We start from the raw sequence: 19,813 nt of genomic DNA on the forward strand, positions 1-19,813 counted from the left end.
AGTGAATCGCCGTCGGGTGGAAAGGCTCGGAGAGGAGACCGTTTCTCGATCGGGTAGCCCCTAATTCCGACGAGGTTTGGTTGCCTTGCCTCCAGCAGCGTCTTGCTGGCATCGAGGATCGCTCTGGACGACGTCAGGACGACAAAGCGATGGCCGCTTGCGGCACAGGCGACACACGAAGCCTTCGCCTCGGCTGGGGCTGACTTGGGGGCTGCTCACCGGTTGTGAGCCTGTTAAAATTTAGGTTTATGCTTTCAGTTTTGTTTGTTTGGTGTGGTGGTATTCTGTGGCCATCGTTTCGACAGCGATCGCAGCGTCAGAAGCACTACGAAGATATTAACGGCGACGAAAAAATCGAAGTCAGAAACCATAAAAACGAAAAAAGAACAACCGAGAGAGTGTATGCCATGCAATAATAGTGTGCTGTGCGTGCAAATGTTACCAATCACCGCCACGAGGCATCATAAAGGATATAAGCAGTTTGTAGGTGAAGTAAGTGAATCCCGAATCTGTGATTGTCGTTGGAAAATGTGTAGCACCAATATCTCTCCTATGCATATAGAGAAGTGATGTGACCTGCTAATACAACACCACGGTCTGCTATAGTACAGACAACTCAGACTCAATGTAGAGCTGTAGTCGCCGAATTACCCTTTCATAAGAATTAATTGCAAGAATCGTGTGGCCCCTGAGGGGACTGGCAAGTCATATCAAGTAAGATACAGACAGTTGTATATACGTTGTTTGTCGAAAAACAACAAAACGCATAAGATAAACAAAATGCTGGTTCCGCAAGATATGACTGGGGCCCAATCGCGACTCCTGTACCAGCTGAACAAGTTCTACGCGGATCGAGTTCAGTCCCGGAAAATCGGCATCGCGAAAACTCTGCGCGAAGTGTGCCGAGTTGTGCAAGATGTTCTAAAAGAGGTCGAGGTACAGGAACCCCGGTTTGTAAGCTCGCTTACCGAAACAGGACACGGCCGCTATGAAGGGATCGATGTTATTTCACCCACGGAGTTCGAAGTTATCCTCTACCTGAACCAAATGGGGGTGTTCAACTTCGTGGACGACGGGTCGCTCCCTGGGTGCGCCGTTCTCAAGTTGTCCGACGGTCGGAAGCGATCCATGTCACTATGGGTCGAGTTCATCACAGCGTCGGGTTATTTATCCGCGCGTAAGATACGCTCCCGTTTTCAGACACTTGTCGCTCAGGCGTGTGACAAGTCAGCGTACCGGGACTGCGTCAAGATGATCTCAGACACGACCGAAGTCAAGTTGAGGATCAGGGAGCGCTACGTCGTCCAGATTACACCAGCGTTTCGCTGCGCTGGCTTGTGGCCGCGTTCAGCGACGCATTGGCCCCTACCGCATGTGCCCTGGCCAGGACCAGCAGTTGTAACCGAGGTGAAGGCTGAGGGCTTCGATCTCCTCTCGAAAGAGTGCGTCACGCTGCAAGGCAAGCAATCGTCGATGGAGGGCGACGCCTGGGTACTGTCGTTCCTCGACGCCGAAAACAGGCTTTTGAACTCTGGGGGCTGCCGGAGACGCTGTCTCAGTCTGCTCAAAACCCTTCGCGATAGACACCTTGATCTACCGGGCAACCCCGTAACCTCGTATCACCTCAAAACCCTGTTACTTTACGAGTGCGAGAAGCACCCTAGAGATCAGGACTGGGAGGAAACGTGTCTCGGGGACCGCATCAACGGCATTCTACTGCAACTGATTTCGTGCTTGCAATGCCGACGTTGCCCCCATTACTTCCTACCGCACCTTGATTTGTTTAAAGGCAAATCAACGTCGGCCCTCGAAAGCGCTGCAAAGCGTGCCTGGCGCTTGACCAGAGAACTGCTGACCAATCCCCGTTCTCTAGAAGAACTATAAATATTTGCGCTGTTTTGTTCTGTTGTGCGATACGGCAAAAAGGAGTCGTCAAACACTAAAACATAACAGGCAACTGATGTTTACCATCTACACTGCAGTCACGTATCAATCAGTTAGTATTGCTCATGCAGCAACAGCGGCAGCAGTATGATGACGGTCTAGGCTCGAGTAAGGGAAAAACATTGCTGCTGCTGCTGCTGATAGGAGGACTGCCCTGTCCTATGTAATGCTGGTACGATAATCGTCCGACATGTCACTGTTGCCAGCGTCTGCAACTCCGACCGGTTCAACCCTGAGCTGGTGCGGTAGTCACGCTTTGGTAAGGTCACGTAGCAGCAGCATTACTGTGTGCTCCCGTGAGGCCGATAGCGGCGATGTTCCCAACAGACTCAGCAAAACGAATCCGCCAGCAAAAAGCTCGTTAGGCCTAGACCGCTGCCTGCGCAGTTTCAATTCACCATTCCGTAGTACGAAACTATTAGGCCTACCGGATTCCATGTACGCCCTACGGTGTACTCTCTACGCCACCAGTCGGAGCGAAAATAGTCTTTGATGATGCAAGTCGACAGAATACCGTTCTAGCACAGAATATGGAACGCGGTGGAACCACCGCTAATTCAGGTGGTCGAAGCTGAATTTTTCAATCAGCTAGAAAGAGACAGGGCGTACCAAGCATTTTTAATTAAAAAAATTACACTATAGCTCGAGAAGAATCAGCAACACTGGTCCGAGCAAAGCTGGCGGTGATGAAAGACGGATCTGTGATGTTGGAAACCGGCACGTTAGATACACACTGGAAGTATGATGATACCCTAATTACCATAGTGCTATTCTAGACTGGAATTATGCAGGATCTCGAAAAACAACTTAAACCGATTTTCTAATTCGGTTTTTTTTCTAAAGGTTTTTCTAATTCTACTATTTGTTAACAAACACTTCCCGTGAGTTGAGTAATATAATAATAATAAGTGCAACTGATAGAAACGCATATTAAAAGTAGTAAAATGATCGCATAAAAAATAATAAAACTTGGATAATTTCAATTTCAAAGATGACAAAAGGTTGTTCAACCTAAGATCTTTCATTGTACTAAACTAGCGGCTACTCTAACAAATGATATAGAATTATAAGTAATATTTATTTAATAATAAGTATTTATTTACACTATTATCTATACGCATACGTAATACGGTCTTTGCGTGTCGAGATAGGTATGTTGAAAAAAAAAACCGAGAAGCTTAACGTTGATGATACGAATGGCCATAGTTGATTACAAAGGACATATATATATACATATATATATGTACTTGCTCAAAGGAGGGACACTCCGTTGCGAGCTGCAAACGAAAATATCGTTAAATGTCTTGGATGACCAAGAGGCTTTTCTCTGAATTATCCTTTTCGGGCGAATCTCACGAATTCGCCCACACTGAGCCCGCAATTTTCCCACTAGAATACTGAAACACTTATCTGAGTTTGCTTTTAACCAAAAGATCTGTCATCTGTTAAACAGGCCCACGTGGTTAAATACGGTCGAGATACGGTGGCATACATTTACAGGATAGCTTTCTAATCAGCGCGAAAAACAATGATTCTTTATCGTTGAGCAACGCTTTGATTTAAACAGTTAAAGAAATTGCTGACTCAGTAAGGGACGTTCATTGAACTAAGTTACTTTATCTACGAGAGCTTCACTGTTCGTTTTTTATTATAAAAATACACGTATAATGTAATAACGAGCTATGCGTATTCGGCTGACTCATATAAAATCGTGTTGCTTTGTTGCCTTCCCAGTTATTCAGACGCAGACACTGCAAAATTTGAAACGAAAATGAATCTGATAGGCACCTTGTCAGTTTGAAGTGCGGTGGACAAGAATATGAAGAGTATGTGATCATCCAAACATGAGTGTTGAAGTTCCGAAGCATCGACAGCCTGAAAGTTAGTAACGCGTGACTTCTTCCGGTAGGCGTACCCGAGAAGAGGCCAATTCGCGAACTCATTATACTGATGGCTACAGACTTAATGGAACTCTTCTAATTTTATATTATTTCCCATAAGTAATAACATCACGTACATAATTATAGTATAATAATGAAGATATCACCTTTGGCTGGCACAATGAGATGTGGACTTCTATGCCGTAATCGAAATGGTAAACACTCGTTAACAAATCGTAAATGATAAACCTACCGTATGGTAAAAAGACGTTACACTAGACCTCAAAACTAGCATGTATAGATATTTGTTCAAGCTGCAGCTCTTAAATTAAAAAACAAACCAGATATCGTGTGGTAGGTGATCGACAAAATGTGATGTCTTTATATGCAAATTTTAATGGCCACAACCCGAGGTTGGATTCAGGAGAGCATTCTGGTGATGATCAATGCTGTGAAGGTCGTTGCTAATCTCGTCTTAGGCAGGAAGAAAAAAGGACAAAAGCAACTTATATTATTATGAGGTATTTCGGCATGAAAAGATGCGAGCAATTATGTGAGAATTATATGTTAAGGTTTTCGATAGAGCAAAAAATTTGTCACTATCATTACTAAAATTGCGGTTAACTTTATTATTATTATTATTTGTTCTAAGAAAAGGGAGCATGCAGTAGTTTAGGGGGCGAAAGGGTATGGGCGCGCTTATTAAAACAACAACAACAACAACAACAACAACACCAACAACAACACCAACAACAACAACAACAACAACACCAACACCAACAACAACAACAACAACAATAATAATAATAACAACAACAACAACAACAACAACAAGGTATTTATAAATAAAGACGTGATGAAAAAGAGAGCAGAATGGCATAGCGCCACTTCGAAGTGGTCTTTGATAATTGTATAAATTTTTTTAAAATTGTATGTCACAAGTTAACTGAATAAATGGCAATTGCCTAAATAATACTTATAACATTTTGTCTTCATGATTTTAGAGAAACTGCACCAATTACATTCAAATTTATACATTTGTGTGTTTAACCTACGTATTTTGTTGTGACGTGGTACTAACATAAGCTCTAATATCCGAATCTTCACTCTTCCTCGTCTTGGGAGCAATATATGCAGAAGGACTGGCAGTCAACCTTCGTTGTAAATTCCATTCATTAATTTACAAAAGTGAACATCTTGCTTTTCTACCATTCTTTCGGCTAGTTCAAAAGGCTCTATCTACCTAAAGGCAAGTAGAGCACGCAGTTATAAAGGTCATGAAGCCGAATTACATCATATGATCATCCAGAAGACAATATCAGCTATATGGGCTACTGCATTTCGCAAATGCCGGTGATGCTAATTTTACAAAAAAAAAAATTGAAAAAAAAAACGTGTCAGACAACAACTCTGTATAATGAGTACTACGTATCATGTAGAAAAGTGTCAGCTTAAACAAAGGCACCGTAGCTTCGCTCTCGTTGCCTTACATGTCGTTATTACCAATAAAGTCTCACAAGCAGTTACTTTTAAAAAAAACATTCTGACAACTTTATTTCTATAATACTTCTTTGAGGCAGAACTATACTGTCAACGTATGTAGCGCATTTTGGATGAAATCATAACTATAGACCAGAATTTGCCATGGGTAGTTATTGAGACTTTCGTGTGATCTGGTTGACTTTGGAGAACGGTGCGTCTACTTATACTGAGATAAATGTTCGAATGAATTAATTGCGATCAGTCTCTCCTCGAGAAAGGAGCGCACCTTCTGCACACGCCAACAGCTAACTTATTTAAAAGTAGGCTTTAAATTGTATCACAAAACTTCGTATACGTTGATGGCAGATGTATCCTAACCTTTAACATGCCTAACTATGCATTGGCTAAGCATCGATTCTTCTATGCTCGGCCTAAAAAGAAAAATGTTTTTTCTCTTCAGTTTTATTGAATGACTGGGTTTATCCGCATAAAAAATTTTAGTCGCCCATACAACCCCTATACAGGCTAGCAATGGGCTATATAGGGGTTGTATATAGACCAGGGACTATATGGGCCAGGAAAGGTATCGGTTAAAAGTAAATTAACTGTAGTGTACTTATTTAGGCCATATTATAACAGGCTTTTCAACGAATATAGCGATATAATTTTTTCTCTCCCGTGGCATCAGTCGCTTTGAACGACAGAATCAAGCAAATTTCGGTCCATATAGGATCGTCCTCTCTTTCTCTATAGTCTATCAAAAAAAATATATGTGTGTGTAGGCCATAAATATATATAGTAAACAGCTGCTGATTGGTCGCGATTAGGGTAGAGAAGCTCCAACTACTCGTCGATCGTGTAGTTGTTCAGATTATGCAATTATGCAGTCACGTTGTCTAGTCAACCAAACAAGCATGAAAGTTCTACAGCGAATAATTGCTTTCACCGGTTGAGGCAAAATGAAGTTTGACCTAAAAACCTCTACTGAGGTCGATCCGGCATAACTATCGATCTATTTACACGTTGACGTGCTCCAAGGCTTAATACGCTTTCAACTCCCGTGACACATGATGGTATAACGGCTCAACATTGGTTAGCTGATACATGTATGTATGTATGCTCAATATACACCTAACTGAAAATGGCTCGGTAGTAATCGTCTTACTTCGAATGCAATTTAGAACTCTTCCTGTTCGCTTTCTTGAGCTATTTCTTTTCTAGTCCCTATCAGCAATACTAGATCTATATTGAAAGATTCCCATAGTAAAAGCAGCCAGCTGCCTACTTCGAGGCTGTTCTCACGCATCTTTGTCCTTCTTTTTGATGTAACAACACCAACAAAAAGGTATAAAACAACGTGATTACTTGTCCTGCTGTTTATGACGCTGGCCTGCTATCACGTAACCTCTATACGTGCCTATATTGCATTTGTTCTTTGTATGTAACCTGCCTGCAGGTAACAAATGACACTATGTGTATTAGCGAAGCGAAAGCTTCTGTTTAACCTAAGGTGTACTTTTTTTTTTATGAAATCATTTAAATATATCGAAAAGACGAGATGCAGTAAAGGGCTTCATGTCTGAAATGGAAATATTATGATCTCAGTCAGGTTGTGTCTTATGTAACGTTCTAAGCAAGTCTCATAAAATATATCAGGGCAGAACAAAGCAGGGTAACCAAACAGGACTACCGAGCACCGTTCTTCGCTTGTTTTCGATTAAGTTTTCCTTCTATTGAGTTATGAGCCCTTGTATGTCCTGTTTATCTGTTTCACTGCCTGTTGTTAAGATATAAGTCTTAAGAGGTAGAAGGCAAAAACCGCAGCTCGCCGAAATACGAATATTATAGTTGATTCGTTCACGATTAATTCATTTTTTCCCATAAATGAATGCATTGCCCCTTGTGTTTTCCGCGGGGCATCCGATATCAGCAGGAAAGTTAGCACAAAAAGCTAGCTGTGACATTCGGCTCTTTTTTCGGTCCCTAAATAGAGGTTTTAGATGTTTAGCGATCGGATGGCAGGGACCGGTATGGATCGTTGAAGTAGACGTGGTAGGGGATAATCATCGTAACTAAAGGTTTTTGCAGTATTTACAAATTAACTACCTAAATTGCTCTTTTTAAGAAACGTATCTACTATAGATCGAATCTATTACCTGGCGCTGCTGTCTTCCTCTTTAGCTTCGTTTGAAAAAAATGTGTTGCTTTTTATATAATTTTCTATTTTCTTCAGGACACACACAAGAGTAAAAGTCAATATTTCATGACTAAGGATCTACAATAATTGCGAATACTTGACAAAAATTATGTAATTTCAAGGGCGACATTGACAAATCTCGCAATCGTCCGCTAAAGCTTATATAATGATAAGCTATTGAGCAACTGAGACGACATTTTGTGATTATCTATATTAACGAACACTTTATTAAATGAAAATCACAGGAACTTTAGCATGATTAATCCTTTCGACTTTGAATTTCCGCGCACTTACCAAGAATTAGTGTTATTCAAACTGTTAAACGTATAATATTCACATTCTACTTAAACGTACACAGCAGGCTCGAACGCTTTTGGCTACCCACGACTATAAGCTGGCAGAGCTTCCACAGAGGAAAAAAAGTTCGAGACCAAGATAAGGTAGAAAAATCCACGGTATATGCAAAGTTTCTGCTTCCCGAAGGCAAACGGGCTCAAGAAATCCATCGAAGATCGGTGAAAACATTGGGAGTCGAAGACAACAAAGAAAACGACTATACTTCAGAAGCTCAAACGGAGGAACCGGTTGTGGTGATCAAGGACGCCTTTGGGCAACACAGGACGTGGCTAATGCACATCGAATCCTTAAAACACGAAAACGCTAAAGATGAACAAGAAAAGCAGAAATGAGCTTCCTATGAATTGAGTCCAGAATAAATAGAAGCAAGTGCGATTTATTTGAGAGACGATTTCGGCATGCACTAGCAGTAAAAAAATCAACCTGGAGTACACTGTTTCTATGAGCAGAACTTAAATTAAGCTTTGCCGTCCACTAGAAGTGTTAGGCGGGAAAATGGCGTCGATCAGAAGAGAAAACAACCTCATAGCAACAACGGACATAACCTGATGCGCCCATCTGCAATGGACCTTCAGGCTATTTGTGATTACGAGATACTACGAAAAAAAAACTATGACAAATGCCTCGCATTCTTTTAAGAACATTGTGGATGGATGTATTATTGAACAGAGGTTAGCAGCCAGCAATAACACACGCATAGGCACAGAGCGTAGTTACTCGACGCGCGACCGCAAAGCTGCCCATCAATCATTCACAGTGTAGATTGATTAAAACGAAACCGAACAATAACTTTATTTTAGTTTAGTTTAGGATTTAAGTCATTTGAATTGCATAGACGAAAATAGTAAATGACTCAAGGGCCGATTCCTACGACGGGATACGATAATTAAAATCATACATCAGCAGCGTCTGGCAAGCCCCCAAACGCTTCTTTTATGCGCAAACAATAAAGAGATGTACATCTAACTCGTACCAAAATATCGTTGTTTTACCTAACGAGGTTTATAAGGCATTCAAGTCTCTCGTCCCGCGAAAAGACTCAATCGAACAATCTCATTTAACTCCAGGTATTTTACTTATAGTACATTTATAGCTGTACATACTGCGCACGGATAGCTTACTTCTTTTATAATTTTTATTTATTCCATAATATATTTGTCATTTATAAAGTGTACATTGAAGACCGATTAAGACTGATGAGGCCTACAGGCAGCAAAGGCAGAGGATCAGCCACCTCACAAAACAGATATGTTGCAGACATCGAAACATAAACTATCCGCCACCATTCCATTTGCCAGTCTACCATCGAAGTCAAACAAACAGACAGTAGCTGATGTCCAAGACAGCTGGAAATGGTTTGGACCACTGTAGTGTAGCCCCAGGCTTTAGAATGAAGGAATAAGAGGTGATATAGCAGACCCGTGGCAGTGTTGTTGGCTGAACGGTACTATGTATAATGGAAGACGAAATAGAAAGCGTAAAGTGAGATAAGAGATTTAAAGGGGCGGCGGGAAACACAGCGTAGCAAGGGCATAGCAGCGTCAACGCAGACACGTTCTTTTCTCTCAGTGGCGCTCTCCATGGGTGTACTTTAGGTGGGCGATGATACTGCTTCTGGCCATTCGTTGACTTGTAGTGATCCGACCATGCAGCAGCAGCAGCAGCATGAAGGAGAGTGCTTGTTCGGGGTGGGATCATTATTGAATTAGAATAACCTCGTTACAATCGACGAGCAGACTATCCTTCGTGTACAGACATGTAAGACACACACAGTTGCTGCCATAGTAGCATCACACGAGTGAAATATATATATATACGTGAGTGTGTACCCCCAGCGCCCTTCGAAAGCACCACGTTACTGCGCAAGCCATCTACCACTTAGTCCTACCCTGGATACTTGCTCGCCTGCATAGACACACGCATATTTCATCTTCTTCGCGTGAACAGTTAAGTTTATCCCTTTATTCGTATTTGCAACGGACAAAAGAGCCCAGCGACTTCAATCAGCGAAGTTAATCAAGAAAATGCACGTAGGCACGAAATCGTTGATGACTACCGTCAAGAACCTGGTGCAACAACAGAAAACAGGTTCCCACGAACGCGCATAGCTTTAGTATTTGTTTGGTTCCATACATTTTTATTGTTAGAGGTCGCCGCCGGGGGTGCCTCGCACGAATCCGCGGCAATGGCTAGTCTAATAGATGCCAAACCCCTTACCTATCGAATATATACAGTAAAATTCAATGAGCAAACTTATTCGTTCTAACTTCTTGTTATTGTGCTGTATAGAGGAATTGGAGAGAGTAGCAAATGTTGATTATTCTAAAGTCTACGCGTAGGCATATCTTAAGATGTTAACAAGACCTTGTCTTGAACGAAGTTGACTCGATTAAGTGACATAGTTTAAAAATGGTTTACTTTGATGTGCTTTTCAAAGTTATTTATTAAAAGTATTTGGCAATGTATGCCCCGAAAAACTATTAAAAACACTGACTTTATCTGTAGAAGTGCATTAGCGTGTTACGGCTGGCCTGGGTACAAGCCTGGGAAGCATCCTGATTTTGAAGGAGCAGCACCGAAGTTAGAATCTGAACCTATGCAACAATAAAGTTCGGCTGGCTTGCCTATCTCGATTTCGTAAGGCATATTTAAAAAGGATCCATCCTTTCATCTGGGACTGATCCTGTTCATCGTGAAATGCGAGATCAGCAGGCTTCACGCCGTCAATGTGTACATGCACACATACGCTCTTTGCTTGCGCTGTTGATCTTCCGATTTTCTTGCTAGAGTTTGTAGACTGACTGCTTCGCTCGTTCGAAAGGACTGTGTGCATTACCCGCCTGTCTTCATTAGATAACGGACTTTGGCTATGAAAGACGCAACGTCTGGCTAGAGCGGTAGCATAGGACGGGCACTAAATGTTTTGCGAGTATCCAGTATTACATAGAACAATACAGCCATGTCCTGAACAAAGCGGATTTCGACGTGAGCGAGAAAGCGGGCCGCAATCGATCGAATTAGTAGATGGATCTCGTGAACAGCAGTTAGCAATCTAACACTATTACGCGCTACGACAAGTACACGCGGACACACAGGTGAGCCACGTTAATATTTGTACTCGCTGACAGGTAGAAAATACTTTTTTTTTTTTTTACAAAATATCTGTTTATAGGAAAAGATCTGCCAGTTTGCTTTACACCATAAATGTGACTAAATGAAACGTATCATTTGAAACCCGCAACATAATTCCGGTAATCATGTCATTACTATACTGTACAGTGAGGAACGGTATTACCAATAATCATACCTGTAATAATAACGACAATACCTGTGTTGTCCTTCTTTTGACCTCTTCGCGAGACCTCTTCCCAAACACCAGTGACAAAAAGTAAAAATTTCCCACCTATTTGTAAACACTCGGTTTCAACCTCGACGGATACGGATGTACAACAATGCATTGAACGCATATTATGTATCACTGTTTCTTAAGTAAGTGAATAAACCGTGCAGACAACATAATCACTGTAGAACGGTGACGCTGCTGGGTGAATGACGTAGATTAAAATAGGGAAGCGATTGGGGGATACTTAGGACGCGCATAGTCGATGCTGATAAACGATTTTCTCCATTATAGAAAATGTTATCTTTCTATGAACTTTTGATTAGCAGTTATCGTGGCCCTACCTTTGATAGCAGACGCAGTGCGTAGGCTGCTTGGTGCCTACATATTTGAGAGCCACCATTCAGTTTCTCCCAAATACATCCTTCTGCCAAAAATTTCTCTAAGCCATCGAAGTCTCCCAACGACGAGAAGCTTAGATGCGCTTACAGCCCAAAGATCAAAGCCAGTGCTCTCGAGCAGCGCGCTCGTGAGTGCTGCCTGCCTGGCTATGCTGGCCGACTCCACAGTTACTGCAGTAGTAGTTGAGGCAAAATGGGGGGTCGCAATCAAATTATGCACTGATGCGACTGCGACCATTAGGGCCCCACCTTCCCCTTTCCTCGTTTATTCCCAACACAACCGTTCCCTCTGCTCCTCTACTACTTTCCTGATGCCAAATCCGCCCCCAGTAGCAGTTAGCAGCCACCAACGCTCGTTGTTCCCTTCAGCTCAGCGCATTTCCCAGCTGTAGCTCCAGTGGCTACTGCCTGCGCGTTCGCCTAAGTCTTCTCCCGTCTGCCCCTGCCTCTAACCCCCATCGTCTGTGCCGACACGCGAGGGCCAGCAAGGCAACGGTTGCGCCGTGCTATTCCTTAAGAGCAGATCTTTGTGTGTTGTGTTGTTGTAAGTGTGGCTGCCTGACTGTGTGTCCATATCAGAGCTATGGGACGACACCACGACGGTGAGCGTTGTGGTGGTAGACGCGGCGCCCGGGGAAGGAACAAGGCGTCGCACCAGTGGAGCCGGGACCACTTAGGAACAAGTTAGAAGCTTAGACGTAAAGCGAGGCAGGCTAGACAGCAAGCGAAAAAGGAACGACAGAAGGCCAGGGAGTGTGAGCAAGTGCAACTCAACCTCTATACACACAACCACTACCACCCTTCGCTATTGTTGTACATTCGTTCATCTAAGTGCAAGTATTCCATAGCCGTCACCACTTCCACCTAGTCAGTCGTTCGTTTTCTCTTTCCTCTCTGTCGGAAACTCAAATCCATCTCCTAAAAACCGAAGCGAAGAAGAGAGAGTAGGAAACAAACACAGAACAGCTAGGAGGGAGGGCTTGGTAGCCCTTCGTGTCATCGTCGGAGGACAGGCGAGCGTCATGGAACACACACACGCACATATAGGAAAAGGTAGAACTATATGGGATAGCGGCTATCTAATCCATTCAGTTTTTTTTTGCAAGAAAACGTTGATTTAAAATTTAAGCTATCCATCTTTTCAAGATGCACACGAATCAGTACTCAGTCAATTCACATTGCTGGATAATTTTCTTTAACCAAAACTTAAAGTCTAAGGCTATATAGATTACCCATTTTTTTCGTATTTATCGAGAAAGAAATTAGATAACCAGCTCGTTTTTAACAATATTTCGGTTGTACCCAAGTTACATTTTCAGCGGCAAGCTGAAGAAAGCCACGTTCTTGAAGGTCGTCATATGGGGCCATATTACATCCGCATCATATGAAATTGGTGGGAAAGATACTGACCGAACTAGTTACTCAGTGTGCTTATAAGTATATGAAGTTAAACTAAAACGTCGTTCTCGTATACCGCACGTCGTCGTGCTCAGTAGTGTCTTAAATATGGTTGCCTTTGAAAGACATTTTGGCAGCTTCCTTGCCATAACGCATCGTTCGGATAAAACAGTATTTTTTACATCTTATTTATGATGATATGACAGCATTGTTGACGATATTCCGGATTAAAATTTATTATGGATGATTTTTTGTATCAGATCTAATTTATATAACTTAAACTGATGGACCTATATGGCCTCAACATATATTTCACTGACATTTTTTGCAAAATGTGTGAAGTGTATTAAGCTTATCCGAGCCACATGATAGGAAAGTGTACGAGTACACTTATATTGTCTTCTGTAGCATCGGTCTTCTTTAACAATAGCGTTAAGCAAGTTTCGTTCTATATGTATATATATAACTCTTCTGCGTAGGAAGTAAAAAGATCCTCATCTGTTTTTCGAAGTAGTATTTGGTCACGGTCACTCATCGAAAGAGTTTCATTTACCGGGTGGTTCCCACTTGTTTTATCAAATATTTGCTATTGCCGTGCCTCGTTTCGCGTCTTTATTGTGGCATAAATTGATTATTACGCCTTTATTGATCATAACGCCTAAATAGATGCTGATGCCTTAGATACCGGTATCCCATTTGACTCCTTGACAAAATCCGCTACCTGCATATGACGATACAATTATTAAGCTCGAAGGGCGTCAGTGGCTGCACGTGATTTAGGAAAAATCTAACGACAAAAGTTACCCAAAATGTCCCATTGGCTCCAACAAGGTCAGTGGCTTACCAGCAACGTAATATACGGTCGAAGGGCATGAAAAACCGTTTCGAAATTTCGAAAGAGATAATGACGTTGCAGAAAATTTCGATACCCGTTTTAAAGCGTCCGGTTACGCCGCAGGGGCTTTTTACGCCATGTGTCAACGGGGAGGACCACCTATACAAACTTTCCCCCTGGATAAAGCGGTCTCGCTTAGACGCCGGAATTCCGCCGAAGGACTGAGTGAGTCCTATTACGGGACTACACCCAGTGTACGAAAGCGTATGTACTATCATTTCGCCACTAGAAAAAATTATCGAGCCGATTAGTAACATTGGCTATATGTGGGGATTCGACCCCATCTTAACACAACCTAAAACCATACGGCGTTCGAGCAGTCGGCGATCCTAAGGTACGTTAAATCATCGACCTTATTCCGGTTCCAGTTTCACTTTGACTAGCGCTATCCTATATTATAACGATGGCGCTGGATGCCACCATCGTTGTAAATATCTTTTTCAGATGTTTCGATGACCTATTTTACCAGCAATAACAGGCTCTTCAAGGTAAACCCTTAGCTGCGGCCTGCGCCCAATACGCCAGAGGAAGCCACCATCTTAAGAACCTTTGTCGTCCGGCTATCTCCTATTCGGAAGCTAATATGGCCGACCATCAGCACCATCGAGGCAATCAGCGTTGCGTTGAGCTCCGCGACTCTGTCGGGCGCCGATTTATTCATCATAACTCTTGATCATGTCGCGCGTCGTTTAGGATCGCGCGTTCGATACCAGCCGATCTCAATTTACAGTGCTGAGGATCAGTCAACCCTTGTCACGTACGCGATGGGCTAAGCAATGCCCGACCTTCTTGAGATAGGCGAGGCTAGGAACGAGCAAATGAAAGCTCTGATCGCAGCAGACAAACCACCCAAAAAAAAATATGCGTTGGTCGCTTTTTTCTTAACGACCCGAAGGATTCTCCATGTGAGCAACAAGTGTATAATAGATCCCGCGCGCGAGGTTTTCGAACTTCTCAGAGCTACTCAGACGAAGCCAGTCGTTGCCCAAAGGATCGAACTGGATGCGTACACTTTCTTCGTTACCGAAGCTCGGACGAAAGCGGGCAGTGTCGTTGTTATCCGTTTACCTACCTCAGACTTTACCTAGTAAGCGGCGAAAAGCGGCATTTGTACTTACAACTGAGCCTGATCAGAGCTGCTGACAGTTTTAATAATTGACGCACTCCTAACCGCCAACGTTAACATGGCGAATATTTTGGGCAACGTTTGGTCGATTCGGTCTGGCTAGATGTCCATCGTTTACTTCCGTCCGGTTGCGCGAATTCGCCCCAACTTTTCGGAGGGGCCTAGCCCTGCTATCCTTGCGTCAGGATAACGTGAAAGTAAAACTGTCCTTTGCCCTATGTATCGGCTGGCTGCTGTTGGTCAACGATCTGTATTCTCTTTCCATGTTTACTTTGCTCGACGCTTGTGCATTTTGTGAAGTCTTTGCACCACCTTTGTCCTGTGCTCATGCGTCGTCTACATCTTCGCACGTGATGCATGATTTAGGCGTGATTACACGCGGCACCCACCTTTTGTCAATACAGACCGGCGCAGAGGGCACACTGTTGTGACGCCTGCTGGCTGACAATTAAAGGTGGCTCAGTCCAATGCTCCTGCCACGCGGAGCCCGCTGGGAGCTGTTGCCATGACATTACTGTTTATGTTCTCGTTATATTGCTTGAAGTGTGTTACGCATCTTTCCTCTCGTCATTACTATAATATTATTATATTCCGTTACTCGATAGACAGTGGTTAGTATTATTCGGGCGCGAAGGGCAAAGCTCGCTGTTGATAACAACGGTGTGAGCATTAAGTGTGACGAAAGAGAATCAGAGTGTCCGATTAATATGCAGTGTTGTTGCTTGCGTTAGGGCATATACTTAATAATGCATCATTGCGCCATCCTAGGCCATATATCTAGGACAGTGCTGCTGTTAGATAGAAGTTCCAGTACTGCGTTCCTGTGCTGGTATATAGGAAGCGTTAATAGGGAAACGCAAAACGATCTCCAAACGATTTGACGATCAAAGACGATTACGCTTAAAGTGTTAGTATCAAATACTATCATACTATGCGAACCAGCAAGGCGTGGGTGCCCTTCACATTGTATATTATAATAGTCCACTTAGTTTTACTGGAAAATGTCTTTCGATCGAATGATGGTAAATGCAACTAATTATAATAAATTGTTAATTTCATTTCCGGTTTCTACGTGTTTTTCGTTAGTAAATTTGCCACATTCCAGTTATTTGCTTGGAGCGCTACCCCCTTTCTCCTTGCTCCATCGTTCTGGACGTTCGGGCTCTCATCTCCTATGAGTCATTATCCTGTTCCTTCTCTTAATATTGCTATTCAATTTTTAGGTTACTTCTTCCCATTAGCACATACCCGTCGCTTCTCTGCGACGCTCAACGTACACACTATATATATAGTGCTGACTTAAAGGCTAATCCAAACCATTCTCTTTATGTTTACTCGGCTCAGCCTATAGCACGTAATTTATACGGCCATGTTGTTGTAGAAAACCGCGTGTTTTTTTGTTTCCACTGTACACTACAATAGACTCTTTGCTTATTATTCTCTATAAACCATCCTTGTTGGGGAAGACAACTTATCGTTGCTGGTGTCAATTTTTTCCCATGACGCGATGGGCTCCTCTATTTGCCCTGCTTGGCCCTAGCGTTCAGTTTCTCTCAGCTAACAGTGATCGCGTTCCAACATAACTCTTCGATATTAAGATAGAGACAAACTCGATTGATGTAGGAGGGCATCACGGGCGTACCTGGCCTTATTCCATGTCTCTCTCTGTTCGCTTCGTCCTGAGGCTGAGAGCAGCGAACGCAGACGGAGAGGGAGCGATATCGAATACTCGGTAGCTGTGCTTGCATCAAGCTAAAACTGCGTAAACAATTATGCGAACTTTAGTTCGGCTGGTATTGCCTTAGGCATCGCGGATAGACCAGGTTTCGCTGAACGAGCAGGAGCCGTTGTGTCAATATGGCGCAAGCGAGATACGCACTAATAAAAGCTGAACAATTATACCGATGAGACAGTTCTGGATACGCACTTATGTGTGCAAGCAGTCTAGCCCTGATTAAGTTGGTATCTATACTATTCATAAGGTTACATTTGAGGTTACTCAATTACGTCAGCTTGTATTGCTTCTGTCAATTCAGTTAATTTGCTTAGTAAGTTTGCCAATATTACTTATTGTTCGATTGAACCGATGGTAAAATCAATGACAATCGATAACAGAGAAGGTAATCGTCTTGTTAACGCAGCGAAACGTTTAGAGCTACCATCAATCCTGCGTTCTGTAGGTGATTACGGAAGCCTATATTAGAAACTGGCGCACGGGAACTGCGCCGTAGAAACTATTGCCTTGACAATAATAAGCCTAAACGCGCTTTCAAATGACCCGATCGTATTGTTACGTTCCAAGCCGTACAGTAGAACGGGGCGATGGGCAAATGGAATACAAATTGGGGAAAATTTGATGTTTCCCATTGGGGTTCCAGCTTGATATGGCTGCTCTTCGACCGTGCAGAATCTGACCTAAATTCGTAAGACACAAAAGCATTTTATTGGAACATAGCAATGACATGCAGCTTGACTTTTTTGAACAGAACTAAATGTTCTCATGTTCTGAATGTTTTGAAGACTCATCTAGGCTTAAGACTCGCGCTTTTCCATATGAAGTCGCACCGAACATCAGCAGTAACCTGCAACGCCCAATAAATTGCATGCATATATTTCCCATTATACAGGGCCTAGAAGAGATACACCGCATGCATAACAAATATGGATAAATGCCCCGTTTCGACGAAGGCAACGCTAATTCTTAGTCTCGAACTTTGCTAGTGGCGTCTTCTGATTGTTTAGCTCACTTGGTACAGTATCAGTATCAACGGAGCCCTCCTATCAACCAGCCAAAAAGACGACGATGTGCGAATTCTGCCCGGCTCGCCAAACAACCCCCCTTTTTCTTTTTGTCGAAGTGAAGCTGGTAGCGCTACTAGTACAACAATAGGGAATCAGTCGTCCTTGCTATCCTAGCTGCAGAAGACAATATCGACGCGAGCAGCGGCGGCAGCAGTCTATAGTCGCAGAGGACAAGAGCGACACGATGATTCCGTACAGACTGAAATATGAGTTGACCCTCCTGTCCATCTCCTTCCCCCCGCGCACAGATCAGTAGTAGGCTGATGTTTCTGTCATCAGAAACTGAGTCTGGTATCCCCTCAGGGCGGTTTTAGCATCACCGAGAATCACCAAAAATCGCATACATCAGGCCAAGACGAAGGAATGACTCTGATGTGACGTGCAACGATCATCCTCACCCCATCTAAGCGTTTGGAGTTGAGATTGAAGAACAGGATGGAACACCCAAGCGAACAGTGTCGAGAAATCGTCACACAAAAACACAGTGACAACAGTGAGTGCATCAATCTGGTGTTCTGTGATTTCTCTCCTACTCGACTCATTCAGGCTCTTCAGAGCAGAGACCTGAAGTTGCCGTCAGCATATCATTGAAAGATAGTACAGGAGTTGAAGTTATAGTAAGTAAACAAGGCACGTTGTTAGTAGTAATACACCAGCTTAAAAAAAAAAACGTACAATTTTTTTTTGCAGTTAGATTTTTTAACATTGGCGGATTGTATGTGCGTTGTCTAGCACAATGATTCACCTGCTCACCTCTCTAGTATAGCACAGATAATGTAAAAACGAAAACGACGTTTGTTCCTCTTATATAGTGCCTACGGGGGTTGTTCATTTTGCGTGCCATTATCGTGCTACATCAAAGTTTCAACAAGATGTCAACCACTTGAGCAAACATTTCATTAATTTACCCCCTCAGATAAAGTAGCTGAATTGAGTCCTCTTCTTCTTGTAAGGTCGAGATGTTTCTGCATCAGCGAAATCACTTGACCTATCTCACAGCGGACACTGCTCAGTCTAACTACGAGAAATGCATCCATAGAAAGCGCTGTTAACGAATGATTGGGCAACTCTCAGGGGTAACAGCGGAGTGACTGGTCTCTTTCCAACTACGAAAAGCATCTCTATAATCCCGTGATGACATAAGGACGCTGAACGCCTCATCTCTGCAACAGCCTCTTGAGGGGTGATGTTTCCTAATGGCGGATAAGCTTAAAGTAGAAGTTCGAAAAACTGGCAAGACATCTTACTTCCAAGCTAATGCTCTCAGTTCATAAGGGCTGGCTAAAATGCTGTTTTATTGTGTGCACTCTACTAGGTCAAATGGCTAAGATTAACGGCAGGAGTAGAAGATGCACCTTGGCCTAAGTAAATGCAGGACACTTACACAGTGACACTAACAGATCTTACGGCTTATCAAAATTAAACGTAGGTATCTGTCACAAATATGTTTCAGTTGTAAACAATGTGACTATGTATCAAATTTTCTAACTCTACAGGTTCTAGTTGATGTCTAAGTTGAATTCTAAGTTGATGTCTGATAAATTACGATGTTCTTCAACACTTAACGTATTACGAGCGGTCAATTTGACCGTCCGTAAACATTACCTCACCGAAACGCCAACCAAAAATTACGTTAAAGATGGCAACTTTTTTTTTTTTTTATGTATCTGCCATTTCAAAATGATCGAGTGCAATTGGCATGCGTGTGTGGCGGAAGCGGCAGTGAAGTTGGTGTTAACCTTCAACATTTTTTCACTATCTACTTTCTATTTTTCTAGCAAAAAATAATTACCGCTTATAAATAATCTTTAAGGGCATACTCCGGCTAACGTTTAATCGGTGTTTGTCCTCGAAAGACAAACGTTTTGCATGAGATATGGCTGACAGCCTGATCACAATCATCACTATTGGTATGGCGGTGCTGAATAAGGCGGTGCGTCAATTATGTCTGCTATAGCGCCTTTAATTTAAGCCGCATCCGAAAGGTCCCC

At 42.8% G+C, this 19,813-nt stretch overlaps 1 protein-coding gene across 1 annotated transcript; it reads left to right on the top strand.

Annotated features, from left to right (window-relative positions):
* mab-21 (nucleotidyltransferase mab-21) lies at positions 1 to 4,806 on the top strand. The gene has a single exon (XM_022849813.2). It carries the CDS (start codon positions 781 to 783, stop codon positions 1,882 to 1,884), a length of 1,104 nt encoding a protein of 367 aa, XP_022705548.1. The 5' UTR covers positions 1 to 780; the 3' UTR covers positions 1,885 to 4,806.
* The last annotated feature ends 15,007 nt before the right edge of the window (positions 4,807 to 19,813 follow it).

Source organism: Varroa jacobsoni, unplaced genomic scaffold (genome assembly GCF_002532875.2).
Source record: "Varroa jacobsoni isolate VJ856 unplaced genomic scaffold, vjacob_1.0 scaffold_154, whole genome shotgun sequence".
Lineage (NCBI taxonomy): Eukaryota > Metazoa > Arthropoda > Arachnida > Mesostigmata > Varroidae > Varroa > Varroa jacobsoni.

Bases quoted from the DNA above. Each gene is read 5' to 3' on its own strand.
- mab-21 (XM_022849813.2), top strand. From the start codon at position 781: ATGCTGGTTCCGCAAGATATGACTGGGGCCCAATCGCGACTCCTGTAC.